Below are 26,065 nucleotides of genomic sequence, written 5' to 3'. Positions count from 1 at the left end.
AAGTCTCTCCAGAGGGTGGTGAGGACGGCGGAAAAGATCATCAGGACTCCTCTTTCTCCTATCCAGAAAATCGCAAAAAGCTGCTGCCTGACCAGGGCTCAGAAAATCTGTAGACTCTTCCCACCCCCACCAAGGACTGTTTTCACTGCTGGACTCTAGAAAGAGGTTCCGCAGCCTCTGTAGCAGAACCTCCAGGTTCTGTAACATCTTTTTCCCACATAACTCATTTCATGTATGCAAATCATACCCGAATTAATGAACCAAAAAGCAAGATGGATTTCGTAATTTATTTAGAACAGTTCTCACCACAAGTGGACGGAAGTGAAAGTAGTGCATTGTGTTATAAGTATTGTTTTTTTGTAGAGAAGACATACTTTATCCAGTGTTTAAGATATCAGGGTTATTAGGTTTTCACAAAACATCGGAGAAGAAAAAAATTGACAGGGGGGTAAATGTAAAAAAACATACAACCCTGGACATTTTGAGATTGTTAGGCCAATACATTAACTGAGCAAATATCAGTTTTTTGGTTTAAGATGTGAATAAAGGGTAAAGATCATGGCTCAGAATAAAATACATTAGAATCACCTACAGACACGTTTCTGTTTAAACACGCTGAAATAAAACTTTTAGTCATATACAGAAATTACAAATCTGATGTGCGCTATGAAGTGCAAATGTATAACCCACTTGAACATGTTAACACTGCGATTGCATACAAAAGTTAAATACATGACAATAAATTAAGTTTATAAATTAATTTAAAAAAAACATTTCAAAGCGACAGAAGAAATAATTTAAATATACAATTGGAGCTGCTCAACAATCTCATTCATAGACAACTTCACAGAATATAGCTCCGAGGCTGTTCCAGTGTTAACATATCTAAGCTTAAAAAATTAAAAAGGACAAGAAAGAGAGCCTCCCGTGCTTATTACTGTCCACACACAACCTCGTCTACTTGTGACAACGTGGACAACCTGACGAAATAAAAGCAGATCAAGCCTGAAACAGTGTTCCCAAAAAGTCAAACGCAGAGGCTGCCAGTGCATATCATCAACACCCACATCGGATGGCGAAGAAGAATATTGAAGTCATATTTTTGCCAGTTTCATGTGCCAGGCTGCTTTTTCCTATTTCAAATCTGTACACAATAGTTTATCTTGTAAACATAACATCCCCTGGCTCGCTTCAGTTACAACGCACTACCCGGGCAGTGACATCTAACAATCAAGCTATTGCCAACACCAGGACATTCTTGCGTGCCTTTTTTGTCTTCACATTGTTAATCTTTGTACACAGTTTGCTGGCCATGGCCTCTTTCGTCGTGCATTATGTGCCTCCTGACGTGGATTCTCCGCACTCGCCTGTCCCCTCCTGATGCGCCCTCTTCTTCTGATTGGCCCGCCGAGGAACCTCTCGAGTCTACAAGGTACAAACCTCCCGGACCGGTCCTTCTGCCGTTCTCATAAATGAGGATATTGAGGGTTTCTTCAAAAATCCGAGCCTCTGGAAATTCGACCTAAAATTAACAGATAACGTTTAACGTGAGTCAGTGAACGCCTCATTGAGTGACTATGAGAACACACAACACTGAAGTGGAAATTCATGCTTAGGAATAAGATAATTGCATGTAATCAACATATTTATTATCAGCTACACCAAAGAGAATCGGTTACATAAGCATGTGTTGACAGATGAGATCAAAAGTTCTTAGCTGTTCTAAAAATGATTTAAAAATCGACTAAAACATCACATTTTTGCCTTGGAGGTCAATTCATGAAAGTTAATTCCAGTTTGGTTACGCTAAACGCAGCAAACTTTGGTCACACTTACTTTGGTCTGCTTCTTCTCTGTAGCGTAGACGATGGACGTGCAGCACACTTCAGCAATCTTACGACCTTCTCCGTAAAAAGACCAGCAGCAGATCTCATCCCCCAGCACATCCTTGACGAACAGGACTCGGCCGTTGAAGCGAAGGACAAGTTTGTCAAAGAGTTCGATGTTCTTTAACAAGTTGTCATCTGAATTGCTGGTTAAAAAAGAGAAAAAGACAGCAAGTGTATGTCAGTATTATTATTAGTATGCACAATTGGCAACTCAAGGAATTACAGGGAATGTTGAGGTGATGCAAACCTAGTACACGAATGATACACAAGGAAGAGGTGTGTACTGTATCTGTGAAAGCTACAACTTGGGGCTGATATTGCTGGTCTGCACTCTTTTAAGTACAATTCAAGTCGTAGTCAACAAACAAGTAATATTTATTTTTTCATTTTTATTGTCAAAGCTTTAGGGATGTAATGATAAATGGTAATAACTATAAACAACGGTAAAACTCCCAAAAGTTAGTATTACTGCTTTAAATTAGAATTATCTTAAAATTGTGACAATTGCACTTCGATAAAATCAAAGACTGGTGATACTGCTTGTCACTGCATGATGAGACGCAAGCTCCAAACACTCGTTGCTGAATCTAATACACTAAATACAAAGAATACAACAATTTGAATAGCTCTGATGTACATTAATTACAAGACAATAAGTTGCACAATAAGTCCCAGTAGTTATGGTAGAAGTATCAGTACAAGTAAAAGTACAGTAGTCACATACAGTACCAGTGCAATATCAAATAGTATAACAGTATATACAGTATAGGAAGTAATAAATATTAAGTTGTCTACAGTTCTTTTGGCAGTTGAGTAGTGACAGTAGTATGAACAAAGGTAATGGAACAGTATGACTTCTTTATACTCTTGTTTTTACATTATTTACAGTCATTGAATGAAGAGTATTTTAGTCCGGTAATTACAGTGGTGTAATTACAGTGATTCTTGTGCGTGCGGTTTTGTGCAATTGTGATAAATGTTAATCAGCGGTGCAGTTGAGCAGTCTGATGGCTTGGGGATAGAAGCTCCTCCTGAGTCTCTCCGTGTTGGCCATGAGACTCCGGTAGCGCTTGCCTGACTGCAGCAGTGAGAAGAGGCAGTTGCTTGGGTGGCTAAAGTCCCTCACTATCCTCTTGGCCTTGGATCTACACCACCTGGTGTAGATGTTGCAGATGGTTGGGAGCACACCTCCGATGTTGCGCTCGGCTGATCTGGCCACTCTCTGCAGTCTGTTGCGGTCGTGTGCGGTGCTATTCCCAAACCAGGAGGTGATGTTTCCAGTCATGACACTTTCTGTTGTGCATGTGTAGAAGTTTCTGAGGATCTTGTGGTTTAGCTTGAACTTCCTGAGTCTCCTCAGGAAGTAGTGACGCTGTCGTGCCTTTTTCACCACGTTGTTTATGTGTGTGGTCCAGGACAGGTCTTCTGATATTGTCACTCCGAGGTATTTGAAGTTGGTCATTCTCTCGACCGACGTCCCGTCTATGCTGAGTGGACTCCTTGCCCCCCGTGTGTATTTACTATATAAATGTGACGTTTTAAAATATTTATATTATGCTAACATGAATGCAAGAGACATTCATGTTTTTGTCCATTACAAACATCATACTACTATCTAAACGTGTATATAAACACATTGCTGTCTGAGCAACTAAGCTGTTGAATTGTGGACATAAAACCTGCAGCCTGTGTTCACACTGCACGGTAATTCAGATTTTTGTTGTTGTCGTTTACATAACAAAAATACATTTACTTTTTAATGGGAATACAATGGATCCCAGAAATGACCCGCGAGGATGTAAACATGGCTCCAATTCTAGTAGGTCTCACTCATGGCGTATCTGTGGCAATTTCAAGGAATTTTTGAAACCGGGGTCAACATTTTCTTAACCGTAATATTTGGCATAAGAGATTAGGTAGAGGGCAACAATTTTGTCTCTAGCAGTTTGTGGTGCATTTGCTTTGATGACTGTTGAGAGAAGCGTGTGCTAGAGCAGTCTTTCGTCCACTATTTCTTTTTGCAACCGTCCATTTTGACGAAGATTGATGACGTGTGTCGCTTATTGATGACGTATAGGTCGGATGAAGGCGATCTGATCGTTCATACTGCAGTGCCATCGGATACATATCTGATTTATATCAATCAATCAAAATTTGTTTATATATAGAGTAGCTCTTAATCAGTGTCTCAAAGGAATTCACAAACTCACTACGACATCCCTCTATAAACCCACATCTGGGGAAAGAAAATTTAGAAGGAAAAAACCTTGAGAAGGGACCGCAGATGTGGGGAACCCTTGAAGAGGGGGATCGGCTGCAATGGATGTTGAGCGGGCATAATTATTGAATTGGTAAATTAATCGATAATGTGGGAGTTTAGTCCTTAAGGGAAGCCACAAATCCACCATATCCATAAATAAAAAAAGCCAGGGTCAGATTTGAACAAAATTGGAATTGTGCTCTAACATTGATATGAAAAAATGTGGGCAAAAATATCAGAATTGACCTGCAGTGTGACATAGCCTCAGAACACAGAGTTACAGCGATCTATGTATTCATAGTAAATAAATAAATAAATGGGTTGTACTTGTATAGCGCTTTTCTACCTTCAAGGTACTCAAAGCGCTTTGACACTACTTCCACATTTACCCATTCACACACACATTCACACACTGATGGCGGGAGCTGCCATGCAAGGCGCTAACCAGCAGCCATCAGGAGCAAGGGTGAAGTGTCTTGCTCAGGACACAACGGACATGACGAGGTTGGTACTAGGTGGGGATTGAACCAGGGACCCTCGGGTTGCGCACGGCCACTCTCCCAGTAGGGGTGTAACAGTACACAAAAATTTCGGGTCGGTACGTACCTCGGTTTAGAGGTCACGGTTCGTTCATTTTCGGTACAGTAACAAAACAACAAAATATACATTTTGGGGTTATTTACTTACCAAATTTACAAAATCTTCCACCAAAAATATTTTTCTTAGTGGAATATTTGATATTTGGATAGGTCAATAATTCATAACATTGATTTTGATTCAATATTATGTTTTGAGCAATGACAGTTTGAAAGAAAAAAAACCCAGCTTTGTTTTATTAGTCAACATTGCAACTTTTTCTAAATTACATTTAAACCTTTAAGCTTTTTTATTTCACTTTTGTTATGTTTTTGTTTATTTTAATAGTATCTTTAGAATGTGCCGTGGGCCTTTAAAACATTAGCTGTGGGCCGCAAATGGCCTCCGGGGCACACTTTTGACACCCCTGCTATAGATAATACAAAATTTAATCTGATAAATCTATGGATAAAAAGCAGAGCCTGGCGACGCATGCGCGTTTATGATAACTTTCTCGCTCTCTCTGTCTCTGCCCCTCCCTCACGAATGCTGCTGCACGCACAATTTGTTTTGTTTTTAACCCCTTCTTAACCCTGAACGTACATTGAAAATACACGCAACCCTAACTCAAAATGCCGGACATTTGAGGCATTTAAGAAACTCTGCCCTGACAGCTCCGCAAAAGAGGACATGTCTGGTGAAAAGAGGACGTATGGTGAGTCTATCGTAGCCCGTTAGCTGCTAGCATGTCGTGTGTTGTGCCTCGGTGTGCATTGTTTACACAACGTGCGGTACCCTACTTAATATGTCCGTGTGGAAACTCGTTCGGTACACCTCCGAACCGAAACCCCCGTACCGAAACGGTTCAATACAAATACACGTACCGTTACACCCCTAATTCATCGGGAGGTCTACAACAACACAAACCCGACGTGAAACGCTCTATATATATTTATCACTAAAAAAAGGCTATAAAACCTTTACATATGAAACCGGAAGAAGATAATCATTTAAAAACGGAAATCTTTAATTACTGCTTTGCACACTCTTGGCATTCTCTTGATGAGCCTCAAGCACACCTGTGAAGTGAAAACCATTTCAGGTGACTACCTCTTGAAGCTCATCAAGATAATGCCAAGAGTGTGCAAAAAAGTAATCAGAGCAAAGGGTGGCTATTTTGAAGAAACTAGAATATAAAACATGTTTTCAGTTATTTCACCTTTTTTTGTTAAGTACATAACTGCATGTGTCCATTCACAGTTTTAATGCCTTCAGTGACAATCTACAATAATAATAATAATAATAAATAGTCATGAAAATAAAGAAAACACATTAAATGAGGTGTGTCCAAACTTTTGGCCTGTACTATATATTTCATTATATAATGTTTTTAAATTATTATTTTAACATATATTTTTAATCTAATAATTAATTATATCAATAATAATATTAATAATAATAATAATAATGTGGTTAATAAGTAAAAAAAACATTTACTGTTAATTCTGCCAAGGAAAGTACAATGAGAGTCAATTTATTTATTTTTTTAGAATAAAACTGAAAATATTTTTAGTGTGTCTACGAAGTACGGTACTTTTTGTTCACATTCAACAATATCGTGACAACAATGATAACCGTGATAATTCTGGTCACAATAACCGTGATATACAATTTTCATATCTTTTACATCTCCAGAAAGCTTAAAGGTTTTGGGGTATGACTGACTATGGCCATGTCCACAGTCACAAATAGGGATGGGAATCGAAAACCAATTCTTTTTGAGAAACGGCTCTGAGTGTTTCAATTGCTGAAAATAATTTGCCAGTTTTGTTAATGATTCCCTAATCATTAGCACACACACCATGTGATAACTTTGACGAAATGACGCGTGTTCGATCTCGTCTGAGCCGGAAGTGCAATGTAACACGTCGTCTGCTGTTAATACTGCAGGTAACTAACTAACAATGATTGTCATATTAGAGCCTCATTGTAAAACATGTTGTTATTAACAGTAAGTGTCAAATGAATGCTTCTTATATAGTACATTATGAGAAACTAAGAAGTGTTCTCCAGAGCGGAAACACGGCAATTAGTCAGAAAAATCGCACATCCTTCCTAAACAAAACAAATATGATGCTAATTAACCTGTTTACCATTTTATCCTAATGGACATCGATAAGAGAATCGAGAAAGAACGGAATCATTAAGCAGAATCGAAAAATGGAATTCGAATCGTAAAAATCCTATCAATTCAACAAACACGTATCATTTCGAAAATGCATATTTCGCCCACTCCTGTAAAAAAATGTTTTTCCATCCAAGCATTCACACTATAATATAATAAAAATCTCTCCCCATAAAAACATGCGCATTTTGACCAACCAGAAGCCTGAAAAAGCTACCACAGCTGTCTTATAAAGTTGTTCATGTACATAGTGATATATTAGATCTGTAACAGTAACAGCACACGCTTACTGATCGTCCTGGAAACAGATTCTTTTTTTTTTTTTTTAAATCACCCGTGCAAGTTACAAGGCCCAAGCGCATAAATTGTTCCATTTATCTTCAAGGTTTAAACACAAAAGATAATCCCGCACATTTGAGAGAAACCAAAAAGCTCTGTTTAACCCACAGGTGTCAAACTCAAGCCCGGAGGCCAGTTATGGCCCGCCACATCATTCTATGTAGCCCGCGAAAGCCTGGAAAAAATGGGTTTCAATAAAATACTTTATTTTTTTTTACTAAGTGCATTAGTTTTTTCAATTTTGACAGAGAAAAAATGCATATTTTAAACTTTAATATTATCTGATCATGCCAATTATATTATATACTGTATTGCAGAACTATTTTTGTGATATAAAAACAAATAGTTAAATATAATATGCTTGTCACCTTTATTTATGATTTTAAAGCAAGTTATCCATCCATTTTCTACCGCTTGTCCCTTTTGGGGTGCTGGAGCCTATCTCAGCTGCATTCGGGTTATACATAAAAAAATCTAATAATCAAATGCACATGCATTTCGATTAATCATGATTATTCACAGGTTATAACCCGCATGCATAATGTAAATTAATTTTAAAAAAGCGGACCTCTGAAAGCAGCCATTACTGCGATGTGGCCTTCAATGAAAATGAGTTTGACACCCCTGGTTTAACCCATCAACATGGGAACGCCAGAGGCGCCTGTTTTGAGACTCTCTAAACTGGCCAGAGTTTTCCAAAAGCTAATTTTTTGAGGACAAAAACTAAGTTTGCATGAGGCCAAAAATGTTTTAAAAAGTATGCGTTTTTAAAAAAACATTTTCAAAATGATATTGCTGCAGGTCGAAAAGCACCACACACAGAGCAGTGCACACACAAGCTATATTGTTTGTTAATATAGAACACACAACATTTAAATACACGTTTCTAATGACACATGACTAAAACACAATTTTCAACATTGTCTTTGTGTGATGTGGGCTCAGGAGGTCAGGTTTTACCTGGTATATGAGTATTTGTTGTTTCCTCTGTTGTTCTGCAACTTTACAACCGGCTGTAAAAACAAAGACAACACAACAAATTAGCCAATCGCAGAGGACAGGCACACACGCGAGGATGTGCCGTATAATCAATGCAATCCCTCTTCCTGAGATAGACATACCGGTCACCCTAATCACTGGAGTGCACAAAACAACCTAAAATCCACTAAGTCAAAACCTACACATTAGGGATGTTATTTCTTTAAGCTGATATGATACAGATAACTTCTTGCTTTTCAAGACCTATAATCGATTTTTTAATTTCATTTAGGTGCAACTGTATTTTGTGCACACTTCTCTTTACATCTGTCTTTGGAGCAGCTTTTTTGAAGACTTTCAAAACACGGCGTTTAAGGTTTTTTTTTTTGTTATCGGATGACATTATAATTCCTCTTAACAACCTGATAACTATCTTACTGATATGTAGGGTAAGAGAAATAATAGATTTTTAGATGCATCGCAGTTCGGACAGTGCCGATTATAAAATCGATTAGTAAAAGCAAATGCACTGTTTTTTTTTTAAAGTTGCAAGTGATAAACGCGTATTTACTGAAACGGAAATAAATGTGAAACTGCATCAATATATATAATTTATAGATGCATTAATAATCGATTAATAATCAAATCGTAGCTCCTGAATGGTAAGGTGCCCAAAGATTCCCAGGTCTACTGATATGTATCATGCACACCTAGATGCACAGTCTACCAGTTGAAATACTAAGTATGATGCAATTGTGCACAATAGAAATATAAAGAACCCCAAATAAAAGCAGTATCATTATATGAAAAACACAAACACATAAAAATAGGACATTTGGAATTGGTCTGCTTTTGTGACATATGAGTGTATGTGAATATTAACATTTAACTGTAAAGACTATGTAAATTACACATATAACTTAGACAAATTATAATCACTCAAAAGGTTTGTGTCAATAAGTAAAAAATAGCAGCGTCGGCCAGATGGCCTCGAGGCCAAATTTATCAAACTTGGATCCTGTATACTAAGTTATCCATTATCTGACTTGTTTAATTTGTCTTTACGCACTTCTTCTCTTCCTATTATCTGCAAAACTGCAAGAGTAACTCCAATTTTCAAAAGAGGGGACAACACTGACAATTTCTATCATTTGTAGCACTATCAACATTTTTGAAAATATTATTTTTCAACAACTATACAATTACCGTAATGAAGTTAATGTATTGTCTTCTTATCAATCTGCCTTTTGTTCTGGCTTTTCAACAACTACAGCCTTAGTTAAATTTACAAATGATGTATTCTCCTCTTTTGAACAAAAATGCACAGGTGCTATATTCTTAGACCTCTCAAAGGCTTTTGATCTAGTTGACCACTACATTCTCCTTGACAAATTTAAATAGGTAGGCCTTAGTAGAAATGCTCTTCTCTGGTTCAATGCCTATCTCCATAATAGACGCCAAGTTTTTGCTTTTAAAGATGTCGTGTCCAGTCTCAGCATTATGGAAAAAGGAGTTCCATAGGGTTCTACGTTAGGACCCCTTTTATTTTCTATATTTATTAATGACCTTCCTTGAGTGTGTACGAAATGCCAAGTACATTTACCGTATTTTTCGGAGTATAAGTCACACCGGCCAAAAATGCATAATAAAGAAGGAAAAAAACATATATAAGTCGCACTGGAGTATAAGTCGCATTTGTTTGGGAAATGTATTTGATATAACCCAACACCAAGAATAGACATTTGAAAGGCAATTTAAAATAAATAAAGAATAGTGAACAACAGGCTGAATAAGTGTATGTTATATGACGCATAAATAACCAACTGAGAACGTGCCTGGCATGTTAACGTAACATATTATGGTAAGAGTCATTCAAATAACTATAACATATAGAACATGCTATACGTTTACCAAACAATCTGTCACTCCTAATCGCTAAATCCCATGAAATCTTATACGTCTAGTCTTTTACGTGAATGAGCGAAATAATATTATTTGATATTTTACGGTAATGTGTTAATAATAATTTCACACAAGTCGCTCTTGAGTATAAGTCGCACCCCCGGCCAAACTATGAAAAAAACTGCGACTTATAGTCCGAAAAATATGGTATATGCTGACGATACTGTTGTCTATATGTCAGGTGCTAATACAAATCAGCTTCAGAATCCGCTTCAGGTAGATTTCAATTCAATTCAGAACTGGCTTAGAATTAATTTGCTAAAACTTAATATGAAAAAAATCCCTATATATGCTTTTTGGAACTCGCCACTCGCTACAATCTGCAGATTTTAACATTTATTTTGACAATAGTACTCCAATGACCAAGGAGCCCGCTGTGAAGTACCTAGGAGTCTGGCTTGCCTGTGAATTTAACTTTAAATTACATATTGACTACATCATTAAGAGAACACACTCCTGCCTAATGCCACTATACAGATCATCAAACTGTTTTACATTTCAAGTCAGAAAGAAATTAATCTCTCAATTTATTTTACCAATTATTGACAATACGGACATTGTTTATTTGAATATCTATGATATGCACCTTAAACCTCTTAATGTTTTGTTTAACACTGTGTAGATTTATTTTAAGTTGTCCATACAGAATCATCACTGTCACTTATTCACCCAGCTCCACCCTGACAAGCGACGGCTGTACCACTGGTTTCTATTTACTTTAAAGTGTATTTATTTTAATCTACCAGCACATATGAAATGTTTTCTTGTGCCCTTTACATCATCCTACCCTCTAATACTCTCAATATGCTACATTTACTTTCCCTACTGTGCGTGAAGAGCTGGCCCGGAGGGCCATTTCTTTTAGAGCCCCCTTTGATTGGAATAATCTGCCTGTCTCTCTGAGGTCTTTATTAACCATTGGTCCCTTCAAAATGTCTCTTTTTGTTTATCTTAAAACTGAATGCCACTGTATGTAGTATGCCCTTAGTTGGAATTTAATTTAATAATATTATATTTATTTTACTCCTCTCTGAGCTGCCACCTTAACGTGGTAGAGGAGTTTGCGTGTCCCAATGATCCTAGGAGCTATGTTGTCCGGGGGCTTCCATGCCCCCTGGTAGGGTCTCCCAAGACAAACAGGTCCTAGGTGAGGGATCAGACAAAGAGCAGCTCGAAGACTTCTATGGAAATGCAAGAACCGAGACTCAGATTTCCCTCGCCCGGACGCGGGTCACCGGGGCCCCCCTCCGGAGCCAGGCCCGGAGTTGGGGCACGATGGCGAGCGCCTGGTGGCCGGGCCTGGCCTGTCCCCATGGGGACAGGCCGGGCCTCTTCGGGACCCACGTTGCCCGAAGAGGCAACGTGGGTCCCCCCTCCAATGGGCTCACCACCCATAGCAGGGGCCATAGAGGTCGGGTGCAATGTGAGCTGGGCGGTAGCCGAAGGCAGGGCACTTGGCGGTCCGATCCTCGGCTACAGAAGCTAGCTCTTGGGACGTGGAACGTCACCTCGCTGGGGGGGAAGGAACCTGAGCTAGTGCGCGAGGTAGAGAAGTTCCGGTTGGATATAGTCGGACTCACCTCGACGCACAGCAAGGGCTCTGGAACCAGTTCTCTCGAGAGGGGCTGGACTCTCTTCCACTCTGGCGTTGCCAGCAGTGAGAGGCGACGGGCTGGGGTGGCAATTCTTGTTGCCCCCCGGCTCAGAGCCTGCATGTTGGAGTTCAACCCGGTGGACGAGAGGGTAGCTTCCCTCCGCCTTCGGGTGGGGGGACGGGTCCTGACTGTTGTTTGCGCTTACGCGCCAAACAGCAGCTCAGAGTACCCACCCTTTTTGGATTCACTCGAGGGAGTACTTGAGAGTGCTCCCCCGGGTGATTCCCTCGTTCTACTGGGGGACTTCAACGCTCATATTGGCAACGACAGTGAAACCTGGAGAGGCGTGATTGGGAAGAATGGCCGCCCGGATCTGAACCCAAGTGGTGTTTTGTTATTGGACTTTTGTGCCCGTCACGGATTGTCCATAACGAACACCATGTTCAAGCATAAGGGTGTCCATATGTGCACTTGGCACCAGGACACCCTAGGCCGCAGTTCTATGATCGACTTTGTAGTTGTGTCATCGGATTTGCGGCCTCATGTTTTGGACACTCGGGTGAAGAGAGGGGCGGAGCTTTCTACCGATCACCACCTGGTGGTGAGTTGGCTGCGATGGTGGGGGAGGATGCCGGACAGACCTGGCAGGCCCAAACGCATTGTGAGGGTTTGCTGGGAACGTCTGGCAGAGTCTCCTGTCAGAGAGAGTTTCAATTCCCACATTCGGAAGAACTTTGAACATGTCACGAGGGAGGTGCTGGACATTGAGTCCGAGTGGACCATGTTCCGCACCTCTATTGTCGAGGCGGCTGATTGGAGCTGTGGCCGCAAGGTAGTTGGTGCCTGTCGTGGCGGTAATCCTAGAACCCGTTGGTGGACACCGGCGGTGAGGGATGCCGTCAAGCTGAAGAAGGAGTCCTATCGGGTTCTTTTGGCTCATGGGACTCCTGAGGCAGCGGACAGGTACCGACAGGCCAAGCGGTGTGCGGCTTCAGCGGTCGCGGAGGCAAAAACTCGGACATGGGAGGAGTTCGGGGAAGCCATGGAAAACGACTTCCGGACGGCTTCGAAGCGATTCTGGACCACCATCCGCCGCCTCAGGAAGGGGAAGCAGTGCACTACCAACACCGTGTATGGTGCGGATGGTGTTCTGCTGACCTCGACTGCGGAAGTTGTGGATCGGTGGAGGGAATACTTCGAAGACCTCCTCAATCCCACCAACACGTCTTCCTATGAGGAAGCAGTGCCTGGGGAATCTGTGGTGGGCTCTCCTATTTCTGGGGCTGAGGTTGCTGAGGTAGTTAAAAAGCTCCTCGGTGGCAATGCCCCGGGGGTGGATGAGATCCGCCCGGAGTTCCTTAAGGCTCTGGATGCTGTAGGGCTGTCTTGGTTGACAAGACTCTGCAGCATCGCGTGGACATCGGGGGCAGTACCTCTGGATTGGCAGACCGGGGTGGTGGTTCCTCTCTTTAAAAAGGGGAACCGGAGGGTGTGTTCTAACTATCGTGGGATCACACTCCTCAGCCTTCCCGGTAAGGTCTATTCAGGTGTACTGGAGAGGAGGCTACGCCGGATAGTCGAACCTCGGATTCAGGAGGAACAGTGTGGTTTTCGTCCTGGTCGTGGAACTGTGGACCAGCTCTATACTCTCGGCAGGGTCCTTGAGGGTGCATGGGAGTTTGCCCAACCAATCTACATGTGCTTTGTGGACTTGGAGAAGGCATTCGACCGTGTCCCTCGGGAAGTCCTGTGGGGAGTGCTCAGAGAGTATGGGGTTTCGGACTGTCTGATTGTGGCGGTCCGCTCCCTGTATGATCAGTGTCAGAGCTTGGTTCGCATTGCCGGCAGTAAGTCGGACACGTTTCCGGTGAGGGTTGGACTCCGCCAAGGCTGCCCTTTGTCACCGATTCTGTTCATAACTTTTATGGACAGAATTTCTAGGCGCAGTCAAGGCGTTGAGGGGATCCGGTTTGGTGGCTGCAGGATTAGGTCTCTGCTTTTTGCAGATGATTTGGTCCTGATGGCTTCATTTGGCCAAGATCTTCAGCTCTCACTGGATCGGTTCGCAGCTGAGTGTGAAGCGACTGGGATGAGAATCAGCACCTCCAAGTCCGAGTCCATGGTTCTCGCCCGGAAAAGGGTGGAGTGCCATCTCCGGGTTGGGGAGGAGATCTTGCCCCAAGTGGAGGAGTTCAAGTACCTCGGAGTCTTGTTCACGAGTGAGGGAAGAGTGGATCGTGAGATCGACAGGCGGATCGGTGCGGCGTCTTCAGTAATGCGGACGCTGTATCGATCCGTTGTGGTGAAGAAGGAGCTGAGCCGAAAGGCAAAGCTCTCAATTTACCGGTCGATCTACGTTCCCATCCTCACCTATGGTCATGAGCTTTGGGTTATGACCGAAAGGACAAGATCACGGGTACAAGCGGCCGAAATGAGTTTCCTCCGCCGGGTGGCGGGGCTCTCCCTTAGAGATAGGGTGAGAAGCTCTGTCATCCGGGGGGAGCTCAAAGTAAAGCCGCTGCTCCTCCACATCGAGAGGAGCCAGATGAGGTGGTTCTGGCATCTGGTCAGGATGCCACCCGAGCGCCTCCCTAAGGAGGTGTTTAGGGCATGTCCGACCGGTAGGAGGCCACGAGGAAGACCCAGGACATGTTGGGAAGACTATGTCTCCCGGCTGGCCTGGGAACGCCTCGGGATCCCCCGGGAGGAGCTGGACGAAGTGGCTGGGGAGAGGGAAGTCTGGGCTTCCCTGCTTAGGCTGCTGCCCCCGCGACCCGACCTCGGATAAGCGGAAGAAGATGGATGGATGGATATTTATTTTACTACATTATGTTATTCTATTGTAAATATTGTACATTCTGAGAGAGTTGTGTGAGCTGAGAGGTATCTGAGCAAAATTGTCTTTAATGATTGTCTGTAATTGTTTATTGTGCAACTTGTCCTGTGTTGTACTGTATTGTTTTAATTTTAAATGTCTTTGGTCCCCCTTGAAAACGAGATGCTGCATCTCAAGGGGTTTTCCATTAATAAATTACAAATTTGGAATTTGTCTGCTTTTGAAATATATGAGTGTATGTGAATATTAAACATTAAGTAACAGTAAAGATTATGTGAATTACACATATACCATAGACAAATTAGAATCACTCAAAAGGTTTGTGTCGAACAAGTAGCCCCTCACACGGCTTGTTATGATACTCTCTGGTGTAAAAAATGTCTTGCCAAAATCACTAACAAGATGCTCAGGGAGAAAAAAAACCCAGTTGTGCTGCACCGAGTTCTTTGGTTTTAAGTCTGGGAATCATTTGCGAACCAACACATACTTGTCACTTATCCATAGAATTTAGTGATTACCTTTCTGCAAGTCGCAATCATCTTTTGCTCTTCTTTGGCTGACGTGATCATGGGGATGCGACACACACTTTCAAATACGTCCTTTTGTTTCTACAAAGGGAAACAGCCACATTTATATATTAGGTACATTTACTGTTCAGTAAAAGCACTTACTAAATGGAAACTAGTGATATATCAAGTTCCATACCAAACTAACCCGACATACAACTACTTTACCTGCATGGCAGTGAGGCAGTGCTGGACGAGTCCCTGGACCCTGTAGTACTGGGCCTCTTTCAGGACCTCATCAAGTTCTCTGTGGTCATCAGGGAGTGGTACCGAGCCATCCCGCAAGAAGTTCAAAATGAGTCCAAAATGTCGGCCACTTCGATCTAAAATTACCCAGCCTAGTGCAGACAGAGAAAAAATAATCAGCTATTTGAACATACTTCAAAAATGTGTTCACTGTACACTCAATAAACCCAGTTTGCAAAAGGAGAAATCTGATCATTACGGTATATAAAGTCCTTAAACTATGATGAAAAAATGAAACACAGCTCTTTGGAACAGTACAGTTGTACCTCAACTTAGGAGAATTTGAGTCACAATCATCCCCGCCATTGGTTGTCAAAGCAAATATCACAGTCAACCCCGTAAATTTGGTCTTACTTAGCACTGGCTTTTAATTAGATATGAACATAACTACATTTTCCAACAACGGGAAAGAGGAAAGTCAGTGTGAAAGACAGTGCTTAGAAGAAGCGGATGGATGATATTCATTGAATTAAAAAAATATATACAGTATATCATCAAAATCATTGATGTGTGTAGCCAACTTGAAGTGTATCACTGCTAGTCTGCACCATACTAAAGCAGAAGGAGTGTAACGCTAACAATGTTAAAATAATATCTAAACGCTGGATGTATATCCATGAAAAAATTAAAAGCTGCTGATGGTGTGTTTGACGGAGAAGCAGCTCAAATGAGATACCGCAGAAGTCCACTCTCCAATGTAAATGCTGTACATTATTATTACATTACCGGTACTTAGTAGTAGTACATTCCATTGTATTGTTTTATACAATATTTCTTATCTAAATGTTTGTTTTTGTTTAAAAGTAACTTCGTTAAAATTGTGCTGTTTTAAATTGATTTCAATTCATTTTAATGGGAGACGTTGATTTGAGTTACAAAGTGTTCCGATTTAAGAGCTTTGTCAGAGAACCGGTTAAGCTTGTAAGTTAAGGTACCACTGTATTCGTAGTGAAGGATGGAAAAACGGTACAGAACAGCAACATACAAACTCAACATGTATAGATTTTCTTTTGTCCCACTGGCAATCAAAGCACAGAAAAATACTGTTATAACCAGATGCAATAATAAGTAGTGGAATATTGAGATAGTGCAATACGGGAGGTGTGCAATATGGTGGGAGTATTGAGATTGTGCAATACGGGGGGAGTGTAATGTGTGATCTCATAACTAACTGATATACCTACGCACTGTTCACTGTCGTCACTGTATTGTCGGATGAACTATGTATGTATGTATGTATGTAAAACGTGTCTTGATGTCCAAGACAAATTTCTCCTCGGAGACAATAAAGCTAACTATTATTATTATTAAAAACAAATGCATATAAATACATGAGCAAAGAACTAAATATAAATTATGAACAGGTAGAAAATAGAGAACAACAGCCAACAGATATGTTTTCTGGTCCACTCACCGTCAGAGTCTATGGTCACCTCGGTTCCTCCATTGCATATACTCTGCAGCACACTTTCCTCCTTGGTAAGCGTCTGGACTGTTGTAAAATGCAGCGAGCCACCGACATTCAACTTGACATACTTGCTTCCCAGCAGGCCCTGATGTCTTTGTTCAACAATGGTCTGGAAAGCAGACTGGGAGACAGCAGACTGGGCAGAGTTGGCAGCAGGACTGCCGACTGACGCCTCAGCAGACATGGGACTGAACGGTTCTTCTCCGACTGTAATACCAAAGTAAATGGTAAATGGGTTATACTTGTATGGCGCTTTTCTACCTTCAAGGTACTCAAAGCGCTTTGACACTATTTCCACATTCACCCATTCACACACACAATCACACACTGATGGCGGGAGCTGCCATGCAAGGCCCTAATCACAACAGTTTTTATTGCCATTGTTTGAGAATGGGTTCACAAACTAGGAATTTTTCTTGGTGCAATCGTGCAACATAAAACACATATAACACAGAATAGGTAATAAAAAGAGCTGTAACTGAGCTGTCAGATCTTGTAATTGGTCGTGACTGATGGGTCGTGTTTCAGGAGCAAGGTTGAAGTGTCTTGCTCAAGGACACAACGGGCGTGACTCGGTTGGTCGAAGAAAAGAGAGACCTGTTTATATTGGAATGGAGAAATGATTTATGGTCACGGTGGATTTGAGCTGTTTCAGTTGTAAACAGGATTTGAGTATAATTAAACAGGAGTCAATCTTTGCATAAATTAGTTTTACATATATTTTCTGGATACTCAAAGCACTTTACAGTGAGAAAGGCCCAATATGACTTAGACAAACTTTAATGATCCACTGAATTGTTCCACACAGTAGCTCAGTTACAAAGGATGGAAGGTGTAAGGATGGAAAGGATAATGCAGGTATAAAGTACACTAAAAATGTACCGTAGTAGCAATATAAAATATAACATATATGTAATATTTACATATTATATATACTGATATATTATATTTCTATGTAATATATACAATATATAACAATTATCATGTACAATATTACAGTATATGTAACAGCTGCAGCATTATGTGGTTAATCAGACCTTTCTTTGATATGTTGTCGTCCAACTGCGCAAAGCAAAACATTTTGGATCACTTAGCTACTTAAAATTTCATGCCATGCATAATTTGCAAAGCAAGAATTCCTCTTAAGCATAGAAGGGTTTGGCATGGTCCGTTTTGTATTCACTTTGACTTTGATCACATTCTTCGACATATTTCAGAGAGGCAATACGCCATCTGCCTTTGCATGCGTCAAACAAAATGTTTTGTAAAAATAATAAAAACACAAGGACATGGAAGATGTTAGCGGAACATGGAAAAATGACGAAACGTCATCATTTGGCATTGTTGTGGCGTATCATGAATTGTACTTACAACGCTGAACATCAAAAGGAACTGGACAGTTGAAGCGATCTCTTAAGACGTTTTACTAATTGTGCTAATTGCCAATGAGCCCCGAGAGAAAACCCAAGTAACCTGCTCGTGAGAACAAGCACTATATTTCTAATTATCCTGCAGCGGAGCTAAGGTTGGACAATTCATCTTGACGTCAGCTAGCATGGCTACATCAAAATGGCAACATCGGCTAGTCCATGTTGATTCGGAACTCTTCGTTTTAGCTTCGTTACGCCTGCGGCAGCAAAACATATAATAGTACGTCTTCACCAGTATAAGAGACAAATTATTAGTTTCCCCTCAGAATTATTTTCTGTTAATTTAAGAAAGAGAACTGGGTCACTCGGTAACGAAAGCTCCACAATTTCCGGTATTTTCTTCTTCTACTGTAGAATATTGGGGAAGGAACACGTGCTCGCGCGTGCCTGCCCCCTATCGAAAGAAAAAGCGCGTAGCACCACATAAATCATTTTACTTTATATATTGCTTATAATTGTATATCTGTTTAGTGACATTTTAAAGTTAAACATACGCGCAGTGTGAGGAATTATTTGATAACTTTATTGTTTATGTATGCATGGTTTATGTTTTTTCAACAATGGGCAGCACGGTGAAACAGGGGTTAGTGCATGTGCCTCACAATATGAAGGTCCTGAGTAGTCCTGAGTTCAATCCCGGGCTCTGGATCTTTCTGTGTGGAGTTTGCATGTTCTCCCCGTGACTGCGTGGGTTCCCTCCGGGTACTCCGGCTTCCTCCCACCTCCAAAGACATGCACCTGGGGGTAGGTTGATTGGCAACACTAAATTGGCCCTAGTGTGTGAATGTGAGTGTGAATGTTGTCTGTCTATCTGTGTTTGCCCTGTTATGATGTAGCGACTTGTCCAGGGTGTACCCTGCCTTCCGCCTGAATGCAGCTGAGATAGGCTCCAGCACCTCCAACGACCCCGAAAGAGACACGTGGTAGAAAATGGATGGATGGATGGACATCACATACACTCTATTGCCAAAAGTATTTGGTCACCCATGGTGTCTTAATCACTTGGTCACAGGTGTATAAAATCAAGCACTTAGACATGGAGAATGTTTCTACAAACATTTGTGAAAAAATGGGCCGCTCTCAGGAGCTCAGTGATTTCCAGCGTGGAACTGTCATAGGATGCCACCTGTGCAACAAATCCAGTCGTGAAATTTCCTCGCTCCTAAATATTCCAAAGTCAACTGTCGGCTTTATTGTAAGAAAATGGAAGAGTTTGGGAACAACAGCAACTCAGCCACCAAGTGGTAGGCCACGTAAACTGACAGAGAGGGGTCAGCGGATGCTGAAGCGCATAGTGCAAAGAGGTCGCCCACTTTCTGCACAGTCAGTTGCTACAGAGCTCCAAACTTCATGTGACCTTCCAATTAGCCCACGTACAGTACACAGAGAGCTTCATGGAATAGGTTTCCATGGCCGAGCAGCTGCATCTAGGCCATACATCACCAAGTCCTTTGCAAAGCGTCGGATACAGAGGTGTAAAGCACTTCGCCACTGGACTCTAGAGCAGTGGAGACATGTTCTTTGGAGTGATGAATCACACTTTTCCATCTGTGAATCTGATGGACGAGTCTGGGTTTGGAAGTTACCAGGAGAACGGTACATTTCAGACTGCCTTGTGCCGAGTGTGAAATTTGGTGGTGGAGGAATTATGGTGTGGGGTTGTTTTTCAGGAGTTGGGCTTGGCCCCTTAGTTCCAGTGAAAGGAACTTTGAATGCACCAGGATACCAAAACATTTTGGACAATTCTATGCTCCCAACCTTGTGGGAACAGTTTGGAGCGGGCCCCTTCCTCTTCCAACATGACTGTGCACCAGTGCACAAAGCAAGGTCCATAAAGACATGGATGACAGAGTCTGGTGTGGATGAACTTGACTGGCCTGCACAGAGTCCTGACCTGAACCCGACAGAACACCTTTGGGATGAAATAGAACGGAGACTTAGAGCCAGGCCTTCTCGACCAACATCAGTGTGTGACCACACCATTGCACTTTTGGAAGAATGGTCGAAAATTCCTATAAACACACTCCGCAACCTTGTGGACAGCCTTCCCAGAAGAGTTGAAGCTGTCATAGCTGCAAAAGGTGGACGGACATCATATTGAACCCTATGGGTTAGGAATGGGATGGCACTTCAAGGTCATATGTGAGTCAAGGCAGGATGACCGGTACTTTTTTAGAGGCGGTATAATACCGAATATGATTCATTAGTATCGCGGTACTATACTAATTTGCTCGGTAGCTGTGGAGGAGGGCGTGGTTTGCGCGCCTGCTGCGGAGTGGGGTGCGTGGGGGATCGGCTTCGAAGCACAGCTGGCAGGTGATTGGATTGCCCCAGCTGTGGCTGATCATCTAATCACCTGTCATTCTTATCAGTAGCGGTCGGGGCCATGGAACACCAGCTGGGACACATGCTGGAGAGCGGAGCAGCAAGACAGACGAACAGCAGGAAGCAGAGACTGAAAAGTCGGGAAGCTGAAGGGCTGCCGCGGTGTGTGTGAGCATATTAAAAGTTGTTAAAACCAAGACTACCTGTCCTCCAGTGCGAGTCTGTCGGTGTCAGGGGAACCCACGGGAAAGGAACTGTCACAGTAGCTTTTAACCCGATTCAAAAACAACCCCAACCAATCACCCACACTTCCAAATTCTCATGCTGGAGCAGATCCTGGAGCAGAGAGCCACGGCTACAGATGGCCTGCAACACCCCTGGGTGGCACTCTGATGGAGACCTCCAGTTGCGGCTCCAGATGGACAGACAGACGGAAAAACAACACTAATTTGACACCATTCAACAAAGACTTTATTTCAAGTTGAGCAAATAAATAACTGTCTTCAAAAGAAAGTACTCATATATGAAGCAAAGGAATGCTACTGATGAAAATACTTCAGTCTACTAAGCAACAGTCTCCGAGACCTTGCATTCGGCGCGGCGAATGAGACAAATACTGGCCGCGCGTATAATCCCTTTCAAATAAATACATAATGCATTACAGCGAACAGCCAGGGTCATAATTTTTCATCAACATAGTGCATACAACATCAAATCTGATATGTCAATAACTATGATGATCATGGCAAGATTGAGCAGAAGCAATATAATTTACAATCAGTGCATGCTATAAGCATAATGACATTCATGTCCTCGCTTTTTCTTGAACTACATGTCATGAGACACTAGGTGATAATGCTTTTGTAGAAAACAAATAAATAAATAAACACTGTCTGTAAACACTACGCAACAACAGATGAAACACTTGAGGACGTTGATTTATCTTCTCATATTTTGGCACTGAAATTTCATTATCTGTTTAATGAAAATATACAACCTCCCCTGACCAAGTGTAAATATGAGGTTTATATATATATATATATTTATATATATATTTTTTAATCAAGTACTGTATATATATATATACCAACCTCAGTCAATATCAAGTCACATATTTACATTCAATGTGTTTGTGTGGACTTTACACAAAAAAAAAGACAAAGTGGGGGGAAAATGGTGAGTTACAAACATTTCACATAAAAATAAACATTCAAGTGCATTTTGTTAGGTCGTGTGTAAAATTAGCTTGTTGTTGCTATTGCTAATTCCTTCAATGTTTTGGCCTTGATGTAACTTAACTAAAAAAAGAAAAGCAATTCTTCCTTCAATGTTTTGGCCTCAAAAATAACTAAAAAAAGAAGAACAATTCTTCTATTATTTCCTAAAAGTCCAATTTGTTACCCCTCGTAAGGCATCGTTCCCAATGTAGCAGAGAATCGGACTGAGATGTCGAATCCACCAAATCAAAATAGCGCTTCCATCACTAGAATATGCTATTTCGGGGAAATATTGCGTGTGAATGCTGAAATGCACAAGCCGAGTTGAAAAGCTAACGTTAGCATGCTAACAGTTAGCATGTATACACACAATTAGCATGTCAAGTACGACTCTAAAGGTGTATGCCTGCAAAATAAGCTAAACATGTGAAGAATTAGCTAAACCAGTTAGCATGTTAACAGTTAGCATGTGTCAAGTACCAATATGACTGTAAAAATAACAAAAAATATGTTAGCATGCTAGTTACATAACTAACATCACATCGGTTGAAAAACTTGGGAGAAGTAGTCAAAATAAATAAAGGTGGACATTCTGTAATTGAAAAAAGGGAACTCCGGGAAAACCGGGAATTTTGTGGAACAGGAAAAATTGTTGGTTTGACTGTTTTCAATGGGAAAAATGTCCCGGAAAATGTGGAAAATTAAAAAAAAAAAAAAGAAGGCCGCTAACGTGTCCTGACTGAGCCGAACGTTTTGATACTTGAACTTGAAACTGTGGGAAAAGACGGTGCACAAAAAAAAGCGTGTGAATGCTGAAATGCACAACCCGAGTTGAAAAGCTAACGTTAGCATGCTAACAGTTAGCATTTATACACACACAATTAGCATGTGCCAAGTACTAAGTTATATGACTCTGAAGGTGTATGCCTGCAAAATAAGCTAAACATGTGAAGAATTAGCTAAACCAGTTAGCATGTTAACAGTTAGCATGTGTCAAGTACCAATATGACTGTAAAAATAACTATAAAAATGTTAGCATGCTAGTTACATAACTAACATTACATCGGTTGAAAAACTTGGGAGAAGTAGTCAAAATAAAAAAGGTGGACATTCTGTAATTGAAAAAAGGGAATTCCGAGAAAACCGGGAATTGTGTGGAACTGGAAAAATTGTTGGTTTGACTGTTGTCAATGGGAAACATGTCCCGGAAAACTTGGAAAGTAAAAAAAAAAAAAAAAAAAAAAAGGTCGCTAACGTGTCCTGACTGAGCCTAACGTTTTGATACTTTAACTTTAAACTGTGGGAAAAGACGGTGCACAAAAAAAAGCGTGTGAATGCTGAAATGCACAACCCGAGTGGAAAAGCTAACGTTAGCATGCTAAAGTTAGCATTTATGCACCCAATTAGCATGTGTCAAATACTAAGTTATATGACTCTGAGGTGTATGCCTGCAAAATAAGCTAAAAATGTGTCAAATTTGCTAAACCAGTTAGCATGCTGACGTTAGCATGTTAACAGTTAGCATGTGTTAAGTCTGTAAAAATAACTACAAATAAGTTAGCATGCTAGTTACAAAAGAGCATTTTGACTTTGGAATGGTGGGAAATTGGTTGGGAAATGTGAAAGTAGTAACAGTTTTTAATAAAGAATAAGTGTTATAAGCAGGAAATTCGGGAATGTGGAAAATAGCACAATTTCCGTGAAGGCGCTGAATAGGTTTGTGTTGGCACCGCTTGAATCCGTTGAGAAATGTGGAAGTGGTAACAATTTTAAACAGTTACGGAAAAGCAGGAATAGCCTATTGAAAAACGGGGAATTTTTCTTAAAAAAAAAAAATTTAGATAGCGCAATTGGGCTGACTAAGAGGAATGTTTTGATGGTGGAACAGCTGACATCGGTTGAAAAATTTCGGGGAAGGAGTCGAAATAAAAAAAAAAGTGGACATTCTGTAATTGAAAAAAGGGAATTGTGGGAAAACCGGGAATTTAGTGGAACTGGACAAATTGTTGGTTTGACTGTTTTCAATGGGAAAAATGTCCCGGAAAACGTGGAAAGTTAAAAAAAAAAAAAAAGGTAGCTAACGGGTCCTGCCTGAGCCGAACGTTTTGATACTTGAACTTCAAACTGTGGGAAAAGACGGTGCACAAAAAAGTGCGTAACAGAAAGAAATACTTTTCAGCATTCACACAATTCAACTAAGCAGATGATTAAAAAAGTGAAAGGCAGATTTGATGGTCTTTTAGTAATAAAAACATTTTGCCCTATTAAAGAAATTCATATTATCATGGTTCAGTCTTACCAAACTTAAATGGACACTTCATACTCCCGTGTATCCTGTGGTCAAAAAGAAGAAGCAATCAGGTATGGATTCAGATAAGCACCGTATTTTCCGGACCATAGGGTGCACCGAATTAAAAGGCGTACTGCCGATGAGCGGGTCTAGTCAGGCCTATTTTCATACAAAAGGCGCACCGGATTATAGGGCGCATTAAGGGGGTCATATTATAATAATTTTTTTCTAAATGGAAAACACTTCCTTGTGGTCTACATAACATGTAATGGTGGTTCTTTGGTCAAAATGTTGCATGGATTATGTTTTACAGATCATCTTCAAGTCGCTTTCTGACAGTCGCTTCCGGAAGCGCCGTTTTGTGGGCGGTCTTATTTACGTGGCTCACCGTCTTTTCTCCGTCATCTTTGTTGTAGCAGTGTAGCGTGCAAGGACGGATGTGGAAGAAGTGTCAAAAGATGGCGCTAACTGTTTTAATGACATTCAGACTTTCCTTAAATCAATAATGAAGCAGCATCTCCTCATCCGTGGCTCACTAGTGCAATAACAACGCCGGAAATGTGTCCCGAAAAAAATTGTCCCACCGGAACTCTAATAACTAAAGTTCCTTGGGTGAATAATGTAAACTCACTATACCGGTATGTTTTAGTGCTTTCATGGTGAGTTTACTGACAGATATAAGTAAGAACTTTACACTACTTTATCTTAGAAATGGCAACAGCGGAGGATGAATGTCCCATAACAAGAAGATAGAGAAAAAGAAGAAGCTTAGGGACGGCGTGGCGCAGTGGGAGAGTGGCCGTGCGCAACCCAAGGGTCCCTGGTTCAATCCCCACCTAGTACCAACCTCGTCATGTCCGTTGTGTCCTGAGCAAGACACTTCACCCTTGCTCCTGATGGGTGCTGGTTAGCGCCTTGCATGGCAGCTCCCTCCATCAGTGTGTGAATGTGTGTGTGAATGGGTAAATGTGGAAGTAGTGTCAAAGCGCTTTGAGTACCTTGAAGGTAGAAAAGCGCTATACAAGTACAGCCCATTTATCATTTATCATTTATCGGCTACAAAGGTGGACGCGAGCAAATTTTGTGGACTTATGCAGATCCCAAATACAGATCAGCAGGTACCAGAAGGTAAGAAAAGTTGCTTTTGCATAATATTGCGAAACAAAACGCCAGATAATATGTTTTACCTTATACACACACCATAATAATACTCGTATGTTGTAGCACAGTACAATCCATCAAGCGGAGCGGCTTCATAGCTTACCAAAGTCGTACTAAAACATTTTGATACATTTTTGAAAACCATGTGTAATGTTCTATATTTTCAATGGAACATATAAAATGTTGGTGTTGTTTACTTGAGTCATATTGCAGTCTAGACCAGGGGTCCCCAAACTTTTTGACTCGGGGGCCGCATTGGGTTAAAAAAATTTGGACGGGGGACAGGCTGTGTGTATATATATATATTTACATATATATATATATATATATATACATATATATATATATATATATATATATATATATATATATATATATATACAGTATATATATACATTGGCTTTATAATCCGTTTTGTCAATTAACATCAATTAACATTGATGTTCATCAACATTTAACATTGTCACGTTATCGATGGGAAAATTCATTTTTAGACAATATGATTTGCCTGAGCGGCTCGGAGACACCAAGAGTAACAAGCGGTAAAAAATGGATTAGAAAAGAAAGATTAAAAAAAAATTAAACTAAATTAAAAATAAAAAAAAATACTTTTTTTTAAACTTGGAACTTCCTGTGGGCCGGATTTTGGATGCTGTGGGGCCGAATCCGGCCCGCGGGTCGTAGTTTGGGGACCCCTGGTCTAGACGCATCTTTTATGTGTGACTGCCATTATATAGCAGTC

General features: G+C 41.0%; 2 protein-coding genes across 6 annotated transcripts in view; both read right to left on the bottom strand.

Moving 5' to 3' along the window:
- Positions 1-268: 268 nt before the first annotated feature.
- kctd13 (potassium channel tetramerization domain containing 13) lies at positions 269-18,706 on the bottom strand. 2 transcript variants are annotated; one of them, XM_061974042.2, is made up of 7 exons: positions 18,272-18,706; positions 16,847-17,107; positions 15,355-15,524; positions 15,139-15,228; positions 8,210-8,262; positions 1,837-2,032; positions 269-1,522 (listed from the first exon to the last, which is right to left on the bottom strand). In XM_061974042.2, the coding sequence occupies exons 2-7, from the start codon at positions 17,082-17,084 to the stop codon at positions 1,286-1,288; spliced, it is 984 nt and encodes a 327-aa protein (XP_061830026.1). In that variant the 5' UTR covers positions 17,085-17,107; positions 18,272-18,706; the 3' UTR covers positions 269-1,285. The 2 variants fall into 2 exon arrangements, with proteins under 2 accessions (XP_061830026.1, XP_061830025.1); XM_061974041.2 differs by lacking the exon at positions 18,272-18,706 and adding an exon at positions 17,938-18,093.
- A 2,397-nt stretch (positions 18,707-21,103) lies between these two features.
- sez6l2 (seizure related 6 homolog (mouse)-like 2) overlaps positions 21,104-26,065 on the bottom strand; it is a 73,470-nt gene continuing 68,508 nt past the window's right edge. For all 4 annotated transcript variants that reach the window (XM_061974045.2, XM_061974044.2, XM_061974047.2 and 1 more), the window contains exon 21: positions 21,104-24,206. In XM_061974045.2, the coding sequence (XP_061830029.1) occupies positions 24,177-24,206 (30 nt within the window). In that variant the 3' untranslated portion in view covers positions 21,104-24,176. The remainder of the gene's footprint in view (positions 24,207-26,065) is intronic.

Source organism: Nerophis lumbriciformis, linkage group LG22 (assembly GCF_033978685.3).
Source record: "Nerophis lumbriciformis linkage group LG22, RoL_Nlum_v2.1, whole genome shotgun sequence".
Lineage (NCBI taxonomy): Eukaryota > Metazoa > Chordata > Actinopteri > Syngnathiformes > Syngnathidae > Nerophis > Nerophis lumbriciformis.
Note: the sequence above shows the minus strand (reverse complement) of the source record. Positions and strands in the feature narration are given on the sequence as shown.